At 40.9% G+C, this 20873-nt stretch overlaps 1 protein-coding gene across 1 annotated transcript in view; it reads right to left on the minus strand.

Annotated features, from left to right (window-relative positions):
• Positions 1–20873, minus strand: part of SORCS3 (sortilin related VPS10 domain containing receptor 3) — a 575638-nt gene that overhangs the window by 39439 nt on the left and 515326 nt on the right. The window contains exons 15-16 of the mRNA XM_081823577.1: positions 10456–10573; positions 9312–9445 (exon numbers count right to left, since the gene is read on the minus strand). Of these exons, the coding sequence (XP_081679703.1) occupies positions 9312–9445; positions 10456–10573 (252 nt within the window). The remainder of the gene's footprint in view (positions 1–9311; positions 9446–10455; positions 10574–20873) is intronic.

Raw genomic sequence — 20873 nt, forward strand, 5'->3', positions numbered from 1 at the left:
TTTTTTTTTTTTTTAAAGATTTTATTTATTTGACAGAGAGAGACACAGTGAGAGTGGGAACACAAGCAGGGGGAGTGGGAGAGGGAGAACCAGGCTTCCCACTGAGCAGGGAGCCTGATGCGGGGCTCGATCCCAGGACCCTGGAACCATGACCTGAGCCGAAGGCAGACGCTTAACGACTGAGCCACTCAGGTGCCCCCAGCCTCAACGCATTTTTTCAAATATTCCCAGCAAGAGCAAATATTCGTACTTTGTGAATGGAGTTTTAGATTTAGAAATAATCCCAAATCATTAGAAATCCAGTGTAAAGAAGGAAAGGTGCATTATCAAATGAAGATTCCAGGTAAAAAAAAAGGTATGGATGTACATTCTGTAGCAGGTACCCTGGCTGGAGGTGGGTGTCAGGGATGCTAGAAGTTTAAAAGCATCCTCTGGATTGCAGTGGAATTACTGACAGAAGTAGGTGACAATGACAACCAATAAGATGATATTAAAGGTCAAGATTCATTTCTGGGTAAGAGTCCACAGATGTTATTCCAAAATTAATTTCATAGATTTTATTTTAATTTTTCCTACAAATTCTTTCTCAAACAAATACAGACATTTGCATTCATATAATACAAACAGCCATTCAAGCGGTCCCAAATACATATAACACAGGTCCCCTGTTTCCTTACAACCAACAACACAAAACTGTGGTTCTTTTCCACGTTTTCATGAAAGCCTAGCTATGATAAAATAAAGAAATGCAGGTATGATTCCCTTCTCCTTCCCTCCATTTCAAAATGAAGAAGACCAGTGTAGAGAGAAGGGCCCCCATCTGAAATGCAAATGGTGTTTCCTTACTTCTTGGAGTTTCATAAGGCTCCCATATGCATAAATGTCAGGGTAGAAAAAGAGCAATAAAGTATTATTGCTCTTGAAACCAACCAGAGGTCAGTGAGGGTGGCTTCACTTGGCAGGAGAATTCATGTTTCTAAGTTAAGCATCCTGAAACCCACAGACCAGGCAGAACAATCTGGACATTTGAATATTGATCCACTGAGTTAATGAAACATAAAATAGCAAGGAAAGTCACTCTCTCCAGACCTACCCCTCCTTTCTTTTTCTGCTCCCATGTTCTTTGAGCCAAAATTTAATTAAAGCCCAATGAAAATGGAGGCGAATTTTGGTCTATGTGTGTGACTAGGGCAGAAATGGAAGGAAGATAGGAATACAAGTTCAATTCCACGTTTATTTATTACTCAATATGTGCACTGTCCTGGGAAAGAAGAGCAACAATCCTTGCCCTCAACGACTTTTGAGTCTTTGGAGAGAGGGATACAACATGCCTCAAATCCAACCAAAGGACACAGACCATGAAGCAGAACATGATAATACAGTATGAAGTGGTACGGTTAGGAAAGCACCAACTGGTTATAGAAAATGTCCTCCCAGCATTACCACACCCTATCTCCTCAGCATCTTCCTCTACACCAAACTCCTACCTGACCAGTCCAGACCAACTTTTCAACCCTCTTTGTCTCTGCATGAGTTATTCTCTGGCCTTGAAGCCCTCTACCTTATCTGTGTCTGATAGTTTGCTAAGTATCCTTCTTCAATATCTAGGTCAGATGAGGCCTTCCCTGACTCCCCAGACAAAATCTTTGTGACCACAGCATGTTGGCAACTCTGAAGCTACAGAGACCTCTGTTTGTTTTGTTTGCCAATATAAGAGTTCAGACCAGTACTTAGGATGTTGGAGGTACTAAATATTTACTGGGTGAATGAATACTCCACTTATGTTTAAAAATCACACTAATTATCTCATTGCATTGGGTCTATCTGTGCAGGGAGATGTGAGCCCATAGTTGACCTTCCTGTGTGGACCACAGAAAGCATCCCAAGTGCTCCAGGTTCCTGAGCTAGGAAGGTGGAACTCAAGACCAGCCTTGATATATCATGGCCATGTTTATATGAAACTGGAAGAAAAGGAAAAAGGGACATGTCTGTCAAGTGAATTTTTAGCCATGCCTCCTGATCAATAATTGGAGATCTCCCAGCCTGCAAGTTCACTGTGGACTCACTGTTGTGGAGGGTTGTAACTGCTCATGAGAATGGACTTAAAATTTCTGGAATTTTGCAAGCTCATTAATGGTTGTTAAACACAGCCATTCTCAAAACTTAAGTTATTTCAAATTTTAATGAAATAAATTATATTTGAAAGGTAACAAACACTCAAACACACAGATTCCTCATGATTTTGTTGCATTTATTATTATAAAAATATTATGTTATATATAAAGCATTATGTATTATGATTTTACCTACGCTCCTGAGGTTATTTACCTTTATGTGCCTGTGTGGTAAAAAGACTATATAATGTTGTGCTACTGCACATCTCTTCTCAATTCTGTATTCACTGATGTTATGTTGGTAGCTTGAAATCGGCCACATTTGGGGATATTTATAGGAATCAGCAAATGCTACTAATAAGGGCTTATTTATTTGTTCCAAGAGAGCTGGTAGTTAAATATTTACCAGCACAGCACTGAATATCTGATTTCTAAGCAGTGCTTACCTGCAGAAACATTTGGGCTGTGGTGTGTCTGCACTGCTTCTAGAAAATTCCCCAACTGCTATATGAGTTAAATCTATTGAATGTTCTGCTAACCCTAAGAAATATTAGTAATCTTTGAAGGAAGGGTGCCCTCCTAAACAGCTTTGGGAAGGAAGTCTTAATGCTCTTTCCTAAATGTAACCATCTTTAGCAGTTCTGTTCAGCTCTGCTACCTGTTAGCGATGTAGTAATTAAAAAAGGTGCATCAGGCATGCTGTTTTGCCCCAAAGAGAAAAAGCACCTCATTAATATTTAATAACATTAACGGAAACATCACTGGCTGCCCCTAAGCTGTGGGCTTCTTCATTAACTTCTGCTAAATGTATATTAAAATCTCATACTGCCCAATCTACCCCCCAGCTCTGGAGTTCGCATGATTTCAACAAACAAGCAGTTCCAGCAGCTGCTCCAACTTCCTGGGGGAAAGGTATTTTTCTGTTGAATTGTGACATTTGGAGAGAATGTGCCAGAAAGTCTGATTTGCCTCAGGGAAGTATGCTGCCATAGCTTCTGCAAACACACAAGCAGTTTCCTTCCAGAAATAAGTCACCTCTGCATCTTTCTTGACTATAAAAGGGTTTAGAACTTCTAAAAGTTTAGGGAGAAACTTCTCCATTTCCAGATGTATGGCCTCCAAATCCCATTCAGGGAGAAGCCTTAGACCATCTAAAGAAGGAATAGACAAACTTCAGAAATCACAAAGCTTCTGCATATTAGAACTGGAAGGGATGCTTGTATTTGCTGGGTCTAATCCTCTTAGTTGGTAGATTGGGAGGGAGAAGCAAAAGAGGAGAAGTGTTCGAGATTTTACACAGCTGACAATGGCACATGGAGGTGATAATGGAGACTCCTGACCCTTGAATCAGCATTAGTACAATCTCAGGGAGCACCCACTTAATCGTCATAAGGGAGGACCCCCTGGTCCCCAGGAATGACATTCTGAGACTCTTGGAGTCCGCCCAGAAGTCATGGTCTCTGCTGGTGCAGCTGCTGGGGCTGTCCTACTCTCAGGCCACACACAGCCCTATCATTGCTTCACGGACCCCCAATTCCTCCGTTCTCCCATTTGGCAGCTGAGATTCCAGAAACAGTCCTCCACAGGTGTTTCTGTCCCGTTTTAGGAGACAGAATCGCCTGCTGGTTTGGGATCGGGCAGATAGAACTTTTTGGCAGGCGCAGAGTGAACACTCAACAAACTGGAGCAACCATAACAAAAACATCAATACAAACAATGGAATAATAATTAACATCGTCAGCATTTCGCTAGGGCATAAGCCTAAATACAGGCATAGAGAAAGATGATTACATTCAAACTATTTCAGAAACTGTTTGAATAACCCAACAAGCATCCCTCAAATATTTCTCCTTATCAAACCCCATGCTAGCCATCTGCCCTCATCCCTCTACTCATCAACAACTCATCCCTCAACTCATCCCTCTACTCATCAACAACTCATCCCTCAACTCATCCCTCTACTCATCAACAGTCTCATACATCTGCTTTTTTCTGCAGTGCTGCCCTTATTCCTTGTACTCGACAGCAAGTCTACACAGCTCCATCACCACCTCCTACAGGAAGGCTTCCATCATTACTCCTGTCTTCAACACTCTGCTCTATCTCTGGCACTTACAGGTAGGACCAGTGCTGTCTGAAAGAACCTTCTGTTCTACATCTATGCTATCTAATATGGTAACCACTGGCCACCTGTGACTACTAAACACCCAAATGTGGCTAGTGCAACTGAAGAACTGAATTTTTAATTTTATTTATTTTTAATGCAAATAACCACGTGTGACTGGTGACTACTACATTAGACAGCATAGGTCTGGATTATAGAATTTAGTCCCTAGCAATATTATTATTTGCTGTTACACTTTCATTGAGTTTGAAACTCTGGTTCATACATCTTTGCCTTTTCTACTATGCTAGTCTACAGAAAAAACATACATAATTGTGCTCTATATGCAGGATACTTACCGCTGGATGGATTTCAGACACACCTGCACTTAGTACTATAGCATCCCCCTATCTCTTCCCTCTCTCTTCTGCATTACCACATGATAAACTCATTGTGTGGATCTGGAACCATACTGCCCATGGAAGGAAACACTAAAACACACCAAGACTTAGGACTCTGGGTCAGAATATTATTATTTTGAAGGAGTTACTTAACCTCTCTGTGTCTCCATGTCTTCATCTATAAAATGCCTACAATAACATATTCTCCTCCCAGAAGCTGGTTGAGAAGATTAAGTAAGATAATCCATCTAAAGACTTGGTGCACAGTAGGTATTCAGCAAAAGTTACTGCTGAGTGAGTGGTTGGATGAATAAGAAAATAATTTCTGGTTCAACCTGGTTCTCGCTGAACAAAGGTATTTGCATCTCTCAGATGGCAACTCCTTTCAAGGAGCCTCATATGACTTCAGAGCAGGACACTTAGGCTCCTTTTTCTGACTACCTGCTAGTCCTTGACAAACTTAATTCTCAGAGAGGATTTATTCCTGGCCCTTCACCAGTGCCACAATGGAAGTGGCTCTCTAGAATACACATGAAGCTACTGAGTAGAAACATCACTATTTATGCAAAATTCATGCTTATTACTGACATGCACTCTGGATGGAAGGGTGAATATTATTCTACAAAAACCCTTCTGAGAATCTATAAAACCTTCCCTCTTCAAAAAAGGAAAGATACAGTGTGAAAATACCCTCCCTTTCTGGATCCAGGCTACACTCCTTAACTTTTTCACCAAAATCAAGACATTTAATCCATCCTCCTCAACCTCGCTTTACCAATCTGATTAAACTAGGTTACTCCCTCTCCCTGCTGTCTCTGACACTTAAAAGTTGCCTGAACCAATCAAATGAACATGACCTGATTTGGCTTAGGCAAACAACTAGGCAGAATGCGTATTATAATTACTTATACTAACTAAGCTGGGCTTTTCAGATTCTTTAGCTAATAATACTTCCTAGTAGGAAGGACCACTGAGAAGGACACAAGGCTATAAAATTGTTGCCATGCACCGATTTCCAGCAAGGACACTGGAGACAAACCATATTTGATGGAAAAACTATATTTTTACATCAATACCTATGCTTATTGAAGTTCACTTAAAAACAAAACAATCTCAAATGCTCAGTTCTACTGTCTATAAACACCACTGTAGAAAGACAACAGAAATTCCAGAAATGAAACTGTCTCTTCCATACTCAAAAGTAGTGTAAAAGTACTTTTTAGGTCACATGATTATTTTTTGCTCTTGCTCTCAGATTCTGACCACTAACCCAGCCTCAAGTCTTGTATATTTAAAAAAAAAAGATTTTATTTATTTATTTGACAGAGAGAGTGAGAGAAAGAGAGCAAAAGCAGGGGGAGTGACAGAGGGAGAGGGAGAAGCAGACTCCCCACTGAGCAAGGAGCCTGATGCAGGACTCAATCTGAGGACCCCAGGATCATGACCTGAGCCAAAAGCAGACACTTAACCGACTGAGCCACCCAGACACCCCTCAAAGATGCATTCTGATAGCAGTTCCCAAAGAAAGGCTCAGAAATATTTTAGGCAATGCCGCCAATAATGAGTGAATGGATTACACCCAAAGGTACAACTTTGTAGATAGGGCTCATTTGGATGTATAAGCTCTGGTTTACTTGCTAAAAATACCAGGGGGACCACTTAACTCTGGGGTACAAGATTAACAACAGCAGCAAGAACAGCTATCATATGGATGCTTACATCACTAGGATAAATGCCTTATCTACATTAATGATGTAGATTAATTCACTTATTCCTCCCTAGCACCAATGAGATACATGATCTCTATTTGTATTTTATAGCCAAGAAGGTGAAATCATAGAGATTAAGAAAATTTCCCAAGGTCAAAACCTGAATATCAGAGCTGGGATTTTTTTTTTTTTCCCAGACTAGTAAATGTTAGTGGAATTACTAAAAGAAAAATATCTATGTTACAATTCTTCTTTCTCCATTGTGAGGTTTCCCAACAGCAGGTAAGGATCTATTACAGCTCAGAGAGACACAGGAGAAAATGTAGCATGGCATGCAAAGACGGTGTGCCTCCATGGAGTCAGTCTGCAGAGGGACACAAGGAAGACTGAAACTCATATTCTGAATATTCAAGCTGACATCCATATGTCATGCAGCATAATTCTCAGGGGCCTACTGTATACATTGCTCTGACAATTTTGCTGGATTGTGGTTAATAATTGGAAATTAGTCTTCCCAAGTATGAAAATATCCTCTGTCTCCAAAGGGTCAGAAGTGTCACAGATAGGATGCTAACATTCAAATTAAATTCCATTTAGCGTATCCCATTTGAATGACTCTCACTGAGGTCAAGCTTTCCAAGGCATGAGTTCAGGGATGAAGAGTAGCTAGGGAGCAGCCATAGTCCTCTAGCTGGCTTGCAGTTACCAGTTATAGTCCTAGTAGAAAGTGGGGAACCAAAGAGGGCTTCCAGCACAAAGCAAGCTTCAGAAACAGGCTGGATGAAGTTGTTGGGCAGGGGCAGCTGTTCTGCACCCATGTGGATTTACTTCTGTTATTCAACACCAGAAAAGCCCAAATGCAACTCTGTCACTGCCCTGCCATGTTTATAGGCTGATGCCAGAGCCCTTAGCTTTGTCTTTTAACCTGGAATGGGTTATGGAAATATCTATATTGAACTTCAACTTTTGACTGTGATGTAGGGGAGGAATTTACCCAGCTGGGATCAGAATGGGATCACCAATGGGATCACCCATGCCCAGACTTGGGACATTTGTTGACTCTCCTAAAAGTAACAACATTCAGGAACATGGTGCAACTATTTAATTTACTATGGACGAGGCACTGAAGCAAGTCTAAAGTTCCCGCCCTCATGGCACTTGCATTCTGTTGGGGAAAGACAGGTGGTAATAAAGCAATTAGAAAACATGATCACTCCATATGGTGACTAATACCAAGACCATGAAATCTGTGAGGTGTCACAGTGACAGGATATAGGTGAGATCAGGTGGTCTCAGAAAGCATTTCTGAGAAGCTGCTATTTTTGCTGAGATGTGAGTTACCTAGAGGTGCCAGCCATGCTGAGATCTGGAAGAAATCCTTACAGTTGCTGTTGTCTCTGTTAGGAATGAGTCTGGATTAATTAAGATACAGAAAGAAGACAGTGATGTGGCTGCAAAATGGTGAATGAGGGGAGAATAGTAAGAAATTAAGGCACAATGGTAGCAGGCCATATCATGTAGAGTGGAGAAAGCCAAGGAAGGAAGATGGCATGATATTTTAAGGGAGAGAGAAAGCCACTGGAGCGTTTTAAGTGCAGGAGTGATAATATTGGATTTGGGTTTTTACAGTCAAATTTTGGTTACTGTGAGGAGGAGAGGTTTTAGGGCAACGAGGGTGAAAACAGAGAGACAATAGACTGTTTTAGTGTCCAGGCTGCAGTAGACACGGGCAGAGGTGCTTTGGGTTAGAATGTATTCTGGAGGGGCCCCTAGGTGGCTCAGTCAGTTAAGTGTCTGACTCCTGGTTTGGGTTCAGGTCATGATTTCAGGACTGTGGGATCAAGCCCCGCTTTGGGCTCCATGCTCAGCAGGGAGCCTGCTGGAGATTCACTCTCCTTTTCCACCTCCCTCTACCCCATCCCCCTGCTTGCTCTCTCGCTCTCTCCCTCTCTCAAATAAATAAATAAATAAATCTAAATGAATGAATGAATGAATGTGTTCTGGAGGTAAAGACTCACAAGGACTTGTGGATGGACTGGACCTGGCGGTAAGGGAAAAATCAAGCTCTCCTGGGATTTTTACTTAAGGAACCGTATGTTTTATTGAGTTTGGAAAAACCAGTCTGAAGAAGAGCTGAAAAACTCCCAGCAGTAAAGATTCAGGAAGAGTTGGGCGCCTGGGTGGCTCAGTTGGTTAAGCGACTGCCTTCGGCTCAGGTCATGATCCTGGAGTCCCGGGATCGAGTCCCGCATCGGGCTCCCTGCTCAGCAGGGAGTCTGCTTCTCCCTCTGACCCTCACCCCTCTCATGTGCTCTCTCTCATTCTCTCTCTCTCAAATAAATAAATAAAATCTTTAAAAAAAAAAAAAAAGATTCAGGAAGAGCTCCCCCTTGGCCATCCTGAATCTGAAATCCCTACTAGCAATTCTAGGGGAGATGGCGGCTGAGTATGTACATGGACACACATGTCTCCATCCTAGAGGTCAGTGAGGTCAGAGCTGGAGGTAAATATTTGGAAATTTGTGAATCATTGCTTAATAGGTGAGATTTAAAGTTGTTCTTTGTGGCTGTTGTTAGAGGGAGAAAAAAAATGATGAAAAGAGAGTTCACATGGAAAATCATGGTTTGAGCTAATGCGTCTGGAGGTAGCTGTCCATGGCGGCAGGCAGCTCTCCGAGCTGTCAGTGCCCCACCCAACCTCTCTGGTACTTTCCCAGAGCTGCTAACTGAAAATGAGAAGGTTTCCTTGGACACGCTGCTCTGATAGAACAGTGAGCTTCCCTGTGAAAATGTCTCCTCCTGTCCTCCTTCCAGGGATGCAGCCTTCCCATCTGGCCCAGGGACTGGAGCCATCAGGCCCACAGGCCAGCAAATACACCTCCCATCTGAGGGTCATGACTTCCTCCCTTACCTCCATCTTCACCCCCATCCCCCAACAGGTAAATGTCTGACTGAAATTGACAATGAGATGCCAAGGGACTCACCATTCAAAGTCCCAGTCGGCACAGACACAGGGTTCTGAGACCACTGTCCCTGAAGAGTCTCGGCCCAGGGCACACTGAGCTCCTGGCTTGCGTTTCTTGAATATTTTCCTTTCTCCCATGACGCAGGGCTCCCCCTTAGAAAGAAAGTCCATAGTGAGAGAGGCAGAAAAACACAAAGGAGATGAAATAAACCAGCTTCTTGATAAGAAACATTAGCCTTTTCATTCTCTTTTAGTCACTCTGTGTAGCAATCTCTTTCCCAGTAACCATTCAGGAGTCTCAAGGGAAAAAGGGCCAGTGTGTTACTACCATACCAGAGGAACATCATAGAGCTGTCCCAACACTACCCTTCACCCCACCTAGCCAATGATGTCTGCTTCATCTTGTTTCTTTTCTACCTTCAGAGAGAATGCACCTTCAAAGAGAGCTCACAGATCTCCAAATTGCCCAAGTGACCGCGGCATAAATTCTAGTGGAAAAGAACCCACTTCTGGCACAGTTTTAACACCATCTTCAGAGTAAAATTGAAGCTGGCCCAAAAAGTTCCCTCTCTCTGATAAACAACCATGCCCAAGTCCTTATTCCCAAGCAAGGGCAAAAAGAGGAGAAGCTGATACAAATTACATGAACCCAATGGTTCTGAGAATGCAGAAGTCTGCTTACGTTGCACAGCAACAAATATCTGCCATTTCTACTAGAGCCACTCACCCCCATCCCTCACCCTTTCTCTATGGTCCTGTTTTCAGTGCTCTTGGGGCTCTTACTGCAGGCTGGCCTGACAAATGTTCTCACCCTCTCCATTGGAAGGTGAGATGATGAAACCGTTGAAAGGTCTCTTAGCTGTCTGGGCTTATTTCTCCACAGATAGAGCTAAAGTCCCAGCTTATCATTGTCACCTCACCCCTAGGCTACTTGGTGACCTCAATGGGTAGATTGGAATCCCAGGGTGCAAAAGGGTCCTGAAATACCATCTGTCCACGCTGGACCTGGATGTGTGGACTCCAACCCTTCCCCCCAAATCTACTATTATCTTTGGATGGCTCGCTACCTTCCACCTCCAAATAGGAAGGCCCAGAGATGACCAAACAGGGCTTGTGGAAGCTCCACCTCCTAGAAGCCAGTGTGCCCCTACCCTATGGTGTACCTGATTGAGCAGGTGCCAGGTCTGATAGTCCTCCTTGGTGCAGCGCCGGCTGAAGATAGATTTGTAGTCCACTTTCACCAACTGCCATTCAGAACGGAGGCTGAAGTGGCCAAAAACTCTAAGTGTTTAGGGGAGGCATGGGAGAGACAAGCAGAGAGAGGCCCCTAGTCAGTCACTAATGCACAAAGACTGGAGGGAGAGAGACCGAATTGCAGCCTGGACTCAACAGATTCTTCCAAAATGACATCTTTGAAGGTCACCAAGGACAAAGTGCACCATTTTATAACTCTAGCCAATTGACATGGTATTCACAGTGGGTTTAAAACTAACCACTTTTTCAGTTGCAAAAGTAATATATGTGCTTTATAGGAAGCACTGAAAACACAGAAAGATATGAGGGAAAAAATTCACCCAGTAGTTCAAAATATTCCACCCAGATAGAACTGTTGTGCATATTTTGACTTGTAGCCTTCTTGTTTCACCTTAATGCAAGCAGTTATTTTATCTACTGATATCTACTAACAGGGACTCAGTTTTCTCACCTGTAAAGTAAATTGTATGTATGTATGTTGGAGGGGGGTGGATTAGCTAATCTAAAGTATGGCTGCCAGTTCCAATATTCTGACTAAATCTCAGTGTGTTTTAGTTGAAATCTTCATTGCTTAATTCACATGAATATCATTCCTTCCCCCTTCCCTGAAAAATCATAGTAGCCTCAAAAAGAACTCATATTTATGTATAGTAAAGAACCATACCATCTGTGTGACTTAGATAATCAATACCACCCTTTTCAAAGCCCAGAAGTTGATGGCCCTGTAAATATGAATGATCAATCATTTCTAGAAAAATAGAAAAAATGACTGATCATCCATACTCCACTCGGGTATGGCATGTCTTGTAATTACAAAGCAAGACATCTATCATAGTGCTATAAATGGGAGACCAATCACTCTGGGAACCTAAACCAATGGAAGTCTTTCAAGGCACTGGATGTCTTCCATGTGAGCAAAACTTAATCATGCTCCCAGCCCTGGATTCTCCTCTCCCCACAGCCAGCTCTTCCTATGGTGACACCTAAGAGACTAACTCTCCTCAAGGGACAGTCCCTGCTGCTATCTGAAGGATGAGGTCAGATGCTTTGGGAGGGGTGAGAGCGGACTAAAACTGTGAAATAGACACAGAAATAGGATCATTTTGTGGATCGTACAACTTATATTACATCTTGGGAAATGCCCTTTAATGTTCTATCAGTTTAAAAGTTAAATACAATTTTTTAGAGTCTTGTCTAAAAGAAGATTAAACAGACTTTGAGGTGAATAAGTCATGGGGATAAAAGGCACAGGCCAGGGAATACAGTCAATGATACCATAATCGCACTGTATGGTGACAGATGGTAGCTACACTTGCCATGAGCGTAGCATACCGTATGGAGATGCTGAATCACTATGTTATACACCTGAAACTCATGCAAACTGTGTGCCAACTATACTAAAAGAACAAAACCAAAAACGTATGGTCTTTATAAGAATCTTAGCTCAGCACTGAGTAGCAGAAGCCATGGGGCTAGAATATTTTGGGTTGTGTGGCCAATAGCGTGTGAAGCAGAGTGAATGTAAGCACCTCCCCCCGGGTTCTCTCTGTTCTTCTTCATTCATGCTGTATTCAGTGGTCTCCAAACCCAATTCATCCATGCCAGTTTACCACTGAACTACTTCCACCTTTTAGTCTCAATTCATTTCATGGAGAGGTCAGGAGTCAGTTGCTTTTAAATCTCTAACAAAGCAGTTATATCTTAAAATTTTCTACTTGTTTGAAGAGTTATATTGAAAGATCGTTGGAAGAAACAAACAAACAAAAACCAGTGGGAGGAGACTTGGATGAATGCCTTCTGTCTTCATCCAGCCCACCTAAATCCTCCCACATTCAAATGTTACCTCCTCTAGTCAGTCTTCCTTGATTGGAGTACTCTGAGTAGAAGAATTTTAGTGATGCCAAACCAAACACTTCCACTTACTCCAAATAGCTTACAGTTAAATTTCATGGATCACAAAACACATCATGTCCGATTAATCCCATTCCCTTCTATGAAAGGGTTACGAGGCAGATAGAAGGAAATATGAGGCACATGATTTACCTGGGTATTAGCAAAGCATCTGACAGTGTTTGCCATAATAGTCTTGAAGAAAAGACGAAAAAATATGAGCCAGGTGCCAGTAAAATTATGTGACTGAACAGTACCTAATTAAAGCATTAAAATCAACCAGAAGGGAGGGCGTGAGTAGTCAGCTACAAGGTTCTGCTGTCTGCTCTTTCCTGTTCATCATTTTTATTAATGACTTGAAGACATGAAAATAATGGTCATCATTGGAAATCACATTTTCTGATGACACAAAGCTGGAAGAAACCGTCAATATGCTTGATGGCAGAATCAGGACCCAAAAAGGTCTTTACACACTGAAGGGAGAGGCTGAGTCTACTAACATGTGGAGTCACAGAGAGAGATGTCAGGTCCTCCTGCTCACAATCATGTAAGTATTGAATAAATGAAATAATGCTTGATGCAATTCAGGTTAAATAATAATAGTAGTAGTAGTGATAATTAATAATAATAATAATGTGGCAGCTTAAGACTTGTCATACACAATGTGATTAATATATAAGTGAATGCTCCAGAGAAACCAAAAATATTTAAGATGATCTTAGAATGTATTAATTACTGCATTTTGTTTATTACCTAGAATGAAAGAGGCAATATCTGGGTCAATTTTACATTACTTAGATCACAAAGAAAAATTGTAGTTAGTTTTGGATGTCACCATTCAATCCCCTGAAATCTTAAATAAAAATATGCATTTGTTGGCCCATGTGTATTTATTATGGAGAAATTACATTTATTTTATCAGATTTTCAAAGGAGTTCACAGTTCCCTAAGCTTAAGGACCACTGAAAAACAGAGTACTAAGATGGTGTACTGGATGGAATAGTGGCTCCCCCAAGGGACATGAATGTGTTCTATTCCCTGTAACCTGTGAATGTGACCTTACCTGGACCTTTGCAGACATAAGTAAGTTAAAGATCTTGAGATGAAATCATCCTGGATTATCAAGTTGGGCCCTAAGGACAGCATCCTTATAAGAGATACAAGAAGAGAGACACACAGAGAGGAGGAGGCCATGCGAAGAGGAAGGGAAGACTGGAGTTCGGTGGCCACAAGCCAAGGAACACTTGGAGCCCCCATAAGATGGACGTCTTCCCTTCCCACTAGAGGCAGTGCTGCCCTGCTGTCATCTTGATCTTGGACTCTGGCCTCCAGAACTGTTAGAAAATTAATTTCTAATCGTTTAGCCACCTAATTTGTGGTGATTTGTTAAGCAGCCACAGGAAGTTCATACAGATGGTGATACGATTCAAGAACACTTTTCATCTATCTAGCCATGAAGTGGTGTGAAAACACTGGCCGGTTAACCGGGAGATGATACGGGAAGGGGCAAGGGAGGGGAGACCAAAAAGTGGGCACTCTGGGGAGATCTCTTGAGTATAAAAAAACTAACAAAATGGAAAAGTGTGAAAGTTTACAAAATGCGAGAGAGCTTTCAAATGGACAAACTTGCCCATACAGGAAAGGAATGCTCAAGACTGAGTAAGCACAGAAGCTCAAACTCAGGCTTAGCCGTTTCCCAGGGCTGCTGCTGAGCAGGAGGCAAGTGTATCCCAGCGGCCTGGCCTTACAGCCACAGACCCTCTGGGAGTCCATGATATTGGTCTTCCCAGCTCTCTGGGTTATCTGTTGCTGGGCTCAGAGAGCTCATTTCAGAACTGAACACAAAAATAGGGGCCCAGTCAGGACTTGTACTAATCCAGGTTCTTCTCTCCTACAATCTTGCCAGGCACACCCTTTCAGCTAGATTTCTTTGGCTTCTATCCCAGATGTCCTTACACAGTGTTTCCCAGGTCTTTCCCCAAATTGTAAATTGATACGTTAATATTTTTACTTGGGAGAGTGCTAGTCTGCTCTCCCATGTGATCACTTTCACATGCCATTTAAGCATCTAGTGTTAGGATTATGAGCTTTGCTCATTTTCGCATTGGACCCCAACTAAGATCAGGGGAGCCCAACTAAAACCCCTTGGCAACTTTCGGACATTAATGTATTCCCCATCTCTCCATCCATTATCAGTTCTGGGAAGAAAAATGTTCATCATGGGCCCCCTCCTGTGGGGCATAAGCAACTGATACATGGTCTCTCTTTTGCATGTATTTGGGTTCTCTAATTCCGCTCAATACTGCATTCATTCACAGCTCTTCTGATTAGAGCCCATGGAAGCCAAGGAAATGACAGAAACGCAGCAAACTTAGCAGGAGATAAAATAAGGACTAATTTAAATTCAAGAATTTCTCATCCCTTTTCATAACTACTCTTAGAACAGATGTTAACATTCACAATAGGATTTGTGAAAGTGAGAATCCAGCAGAGAAACCAGGGTGACCATCATGAGAAACCATGCCTGTCACTTTGGGGTGATAAGCACCCACGAGATGGATTAGGGATAGAGAAAGCCAGACTACTTCTAATTAATAATAAAAGAATTTCCCCAAAAATATTTTCTCATCCATTGGAAATGTTTCTCTAAAGTTACAAAGCTCATCACCAATAAAGTAGGCAGAGCATACTCCTCCCACTTGTGGTATATTTTTGGGGAACAACGTGGTTTATACATCAATTTAATATGAAACCCAAGAGAGGTAGGGTGGAGGAACCAAAGACATGGAATATCTCTAAAAGGATAATGCAATTCACAGATCAGGTGCTACTTCTTTCAGAAAGTTTTCTGTGACTGTTCTAACAACATGAGCTCTTTCCTCAGAAGCTCAAATGGTCCTATTATGTCTCTTCCAGAGGTTCTCCACTGTCTACATCAGAATCACCTAGAGGGCTTGTTAAGTATAGATTGTCTCATACCCAGACTTGTATGTTTTGAGTGACTAATTATTTGCATTTCTAAAAACTCCCTAGGTGATGTCGATGCTGGTCCCAGGACCATCCTTTAAGAAACACACCTCTAGACCACTTATCTAGAATTTAATTCTCCTATCTTTGGACAATTTGTGTCAACCAATTAGAAAGCTCCTTAAGGCTGGGAATGCTCCTTGTACTTTTTTGTATGCCATATGGCCTTTCAATGGTAGATGGTTGACAAAGAATAGGTAATTAATTATTGAGGAACAAGGAATTTTAGAGTGTGGTTTCTTTCTCAAGTCTTTGGCAAAAAAAGGTAATTTCTAGCATGCCCAAATCCACTATCATCCAGAGTTCCACTTCCTTGCAATTACCAGGAAAACTATTTTGAGCCTCTTCTATGAAAATGCATTCCTAGCCCCTCTTCTTTACTTCAAGTGTATTTTCACCAACATAACAAAACCTTATCATGTGAGATAATGTATGGGAAATCTTGAAAATTCCAATGGACAACAAATGTTCATTACCATCACCACCATATTGCTGGAACCCCCATAGACTCATACCCAAGGGCCTCCTCGTCAAGAGCTTTTGATAGATTTGGCTCAATATCCCTTTTTCAAGGTACATACTAACTCAAATGCAGTGTGTGTGTTTGTGTGTGTGTGTGTCTGTGTGTGATATTTGATACAGAGCCTTGGAGAAAGTAGATGCTTCCTACATAAATACAAATGACTGTCTGGAAACAGGTAGCCTTCCCTTTAGTTCCCTTGAAGAAGTTGCTCCCAACCACAGAACAAAATTAGTGAATTCTCTAAGCCATTTCTCAATATATGGATTTTCAGGAAAAATCAATTAAAATTTATTACTTCTCTTTTTCTTTTTCTTTTTCCCTTGCCACCTGGATTTTTTCATGAGAGTTTTTGGCTCCACTTAAGATTCACCTTCTTGGGCTATATAAACCTAAGAGACCATCTCTTTCTTTCTTTAAACTCCTCTGGTGCCAATAGTCTACACTACAAATGTGACTCCGGTCAGATAGCGTCCTCCCATGCTCTTGTGCTATTACTTGACTTCTAGCATACAGATGGTCTGGGCGTGGTGGCAAGAGTATGAGGCAAAGATGTAGAAGACATCTTTCCCTAGTCCTGGTCTGCCACTAAATTAGCTAGGTGACCTTGAGCAAATCACTTCCTCTCTCAAGCCTTTAGCTTCCTTACAGAAGATGACTTTAATCAGTGACACGTATACTCCAAGGATGGGTGCAAGAAACAGTCTAGGTGGAATGTGGCCCTTTCAAGATAATTTCCAAGAGTTTATTTTCTTTCACTCCCTATGTCTAACTCCAGGTGTACAAGCCACCTATCTCTGGTGACCCCATACACAAAGGATTTATCTATTAGAGTCATTCATCTTTGTCTCTACTGGCACTTCTTCTATATAACAGATGCTCATTAAATAGTTCTGGGTTGATTAATGGATAGAATTAATCTATCAAAGTCATTCACTTCTTCTAAAATTGGGGTAATAGCTTTATCTGCCCTTATTTCTGGGCCAAAGAACATGGTTGAGCTGCGTGTCCTTTGGGGTTTAGAAAGACAAAAACAATCTCAAGAGGGAAATAGCAGTGGCTTCTCTGTCTTTGTTATCCTGGACTGTGATAGGATTTCCACAAACAACTATGATTTTCTGGGACCCTAACTAACATACCCTGTCTAATCCACCATCCAGACTTGAGTGAGCTTTTTGGGGAGGGGAGTGATTAATCTGAGGGAGGGAAGTGGTTCACAAAAATAAAAAAACTTCATTAGAATTCCATACACACCAAGGGTTAGCTACTCATTAATTAAATGATTTCAAAGGGGATCTTGGTATATAATTGCTATAATTTAGGTGGAAACAATGCCACACTAAATGTAATTAGAGGAGCAGGCTCTGTAAAGATGTTTTTCTCTTTATAGGGAAGCAACTCTGGGTCACCTGATTCTCCCCTGCATAGTTCTTTTTCCCCACCTCCAATTATACCAACCTTCATACATAGTTGTAAAAGCTGAAAGAAGTTTCTAGGAGATAGTGGTTGGTCACAGTCCTTCAGAGAGGAAAAGGACAAGGATTCATTACTAGAAAGTGACTAGAAATGTGCATAAGAAAGAACAAATGGTGTGTCGGGAGTCAGATTAGGACTTTACTGAGGACTAATTTTTGAGAGAACATATGATTGAACTCAACTAGGATGATACTGTGTTGCCATCAACCTGTCCCAGAACCACCCTCCCTTTCCATTATTTTCCTCAGGGACTCCTGCACCTGCATCTCAAGCTCTACTAATCACCAATTCCCCCATTTCTATCTGCATGAATAAAATCTTAAGAGAACAAGGCCAAAGCTGACTATATCAGTTCCTTCCTGACTTTCCTCTCCTGTGGCTAACTCAACTGAGTTCTCAGTCATCAGACTAGAAACCGAATTCAACACCTTGTTTTTGCCATTCCTTCATTCCTTCATTCTCTGTCTATCCCAATCTCATTCTAAATGCCACCTCCTCTTAGAAGCATTCCTTAGATATTTCAAGTCTAAGTGATCTCTCCTTCTTCTAAACTTTTGACTTCCTGTGTGAGTAGATGGTGACCTTGTCCTACAGAGGCAGAGGATTTTCCTCAGTTTCTCTAGCCCTCTGTTTCAGTGACACCATATTCTCTTTGACTTCCTCCTACTTCTCTAAGTATACTTCTCACCCACCTCTTCTTCCTCCCATGTCTGACTGTTGTAACTTAAGCCTTCTTTTTCTCAGTTCCTACACTTGACCTTGGCAATCCTATTCATTTCAGCAACTTCAACCTCTATGTAGAAAACTCCCAAGGTACCTACTCTTGTCCTTGAACTCTCATAAGATCTAGTCATGAATATCATGTTAAAACCTTTGAATTTGATTCAAAAGCCATCCTGCAGTAGCCTCCATCTACCTTTGTAGTATTACCTCCTGCTACTCTCCAATGCTGCTTGTGGTCAAACAGAATTCTATTCCTTCCACCAAAAGCAGCATGATCTCCTAGTGCCTGCTTTTCCTCTGCTTGGAATGCTGTTCTGACATCTTATCTTGTCCAATTCCTACTCATTCTGCAAGGCTCAAGTCAAATAATAGGCAGGTGATGGGAAAAAAATGGGTTAGAGTGAAAGAAGGGGAGGGAGAGCTTTTCAAATCTAAATATTTCATAGTGGCCATTTTGATTTCCTCTTTAAAAAACAAAACTACTCCTAAATAACCCAGGGTTTTATTTCCAAACATATGAGGTTTTTTCTTTTATTTTCCTTATCATCATTCTATTTTTTAAAGTTTTTATCTAATTATAACATTCAGAGGGAACATGATCTCAATCATATCAGCTCTTTGGAATTAGTCCAGAATTTCCATGTGGCCCAGTGTATAGTCAATTAAAAAAATTAAATGTTTGCTTAAAAAATATATATTCTCTATTTGTTGAGTTGTCATATACGGATTTTTAAATAAAGCTTACTAATAGTATTATTCATCCAAATCATACCAACTTTTTGACAGCTTGGTCTATTGGTTTCCATGTGAAATTTATTAAAATATTCCCCTATGATATTGCAAATCTTCTATTTCTCCTTGAGTTTTCATATGTTTCTGAATTATGTAATCATAACACTATACAGGTTTTGAGATTATTCTATCTTCTTAATGGATTATTCTTTTTAGTTTTAACTCAAATGCTAACTTTTCTATTATGTTCCCCCCGATCGTCCCTCTTCCTGCATTCCTTTCCTTAGGAAGAAAAAATAAATATCTCTTTCCTCTGAATTCTGGTAGCATTGTTTCTATATTTTGCATAATACCCTTAGTACTTCCAATAGGGATCAAAATTCATATACTACATACATAAGTGTCTTAACCTCCTTGCTAGATTTTAAACTCTTGAAAGTTTGCAACTTACATATGCTGTGCCTTCCACATCATAAATGTTTATCATATATTTATTGTCTGAGAGCCAGTAGAATGAAGTAGTCAAACACAAAGGTATTGGCATCATACAGGGCAAGATGTGAGTGCCAATCCCATATCTATAGAAAGTTCCTTACACGTATTAATTAGACTTCAGTTTCCTCATGTGCTAAATATGGATAATAACAGAACCTAACAGAGTGCTGAGGTTTAAATGTTTTTCATAATTATAGTGTTTTGTATAAATTAAGAAGTAAATAATTTTAAACTATTAATATTTTTATATAAAGTACCGAATTATGATAATTTACTTTATATCCTTTGTCAGATGCCTGAGAACTTTGTGGGCAGATAGTATGCCATATGTGTTTATATCCCAATGATCTCTACAAGACTGCAAACAGTAGGTACCCTAGGACAGGCAATGAAATAACAACAATAATAATTATAAATGCTAATAATAGTGATAATTTATCATACACTTATAATTTATTAACCACTTTGTATGGATTACCTCATTTCATTTATTATTCCCATTTAATAGAAAGGGAAACTAAGGCTCAAAGAAGTTAAGTAACTCATCCAAAAAGAATTATAGAGCAAGTAGGTGTAGGAACCAGTCCAACTTAGGCAGTTGCTACTAATATTATAACACAGTTTTAGCACTATACTTTTAGCAAGGCCCATACGCCTTTTTAAGTGTTTCATGATTCATTAGAAATCATTTGACTGCACAGTTTGGCACTGAGGTATGGGCATGGGGGTCCTCTTAGTACCAGCTCATTGTAGGCTGCCTGCACAAAAGGCAGAAACCCCATGAAATATATAAACCTGAAAGCACAGTTGGAGGAAGGAAGAAAAGAGAAATCTGCAGAGAAGATGTATCCAGAGAGCTTCAATTATGACCCAATTTGTCTCAAGGTCTAAGCATCTACTATGTAGGCAATTATGTATTTGAACCCGAACCATGACCACCTTTATTGGTTCCTTCTCTAGCTGGGAGTCCATGGGCATGGAAAAGGACAAACAGAATTATAAAGTCTTAGTCATCCAAGTGTCCTTGGGATGAACCATTGACCCAACCTCTTCACATGTTGGCTGGAGAAACAAAGTAGTAGTCTGCACAAGAACACAAAGAACTAGGACCCAAGTCTCCAGAAACCTAACTCTTCCTCCCACACTGACTGCTTTTCACGGGAAACCATTGCAGCATGCAGGCTGAGTCATGCTGTGCCATGTATAACAGTAGTGCTATAAGTCATTACTTGGTGGAACTCAGAGTAGACTAGAGACAGTATCTGGGGCTATGGCAAAAAACGGAAGTCTTCGGCCAAGACTCACCTTCTACATTTTGCTGGCTTTTCCTTCAGGCTTCTATGTCTAAAGGATGCTCTGGATTTTCCAAACTCTAGCATGCCAATCTAGAACTACAGATATGTGCTCCAGCTTCTTTTAGGAAAGAGGATTTTCTTTGATTTGTTAAGATGTAGAATTTTCCTC

This window comes from Leptonychotes weddellii, chromosome 6 (assembly GCF_054177405.1).
Source record: "Leptonychotes weddellii isolate Sample4059 chromosome 6, ASM5417740v2, whole genome shotgun sequence".
NCBI classification, from domain to species: Eukaryota; Metazoa; Chordata; class Mammalia; order Carnivora; family Phocidae; genus Leptonychotes; species Leptonychotes weddellii.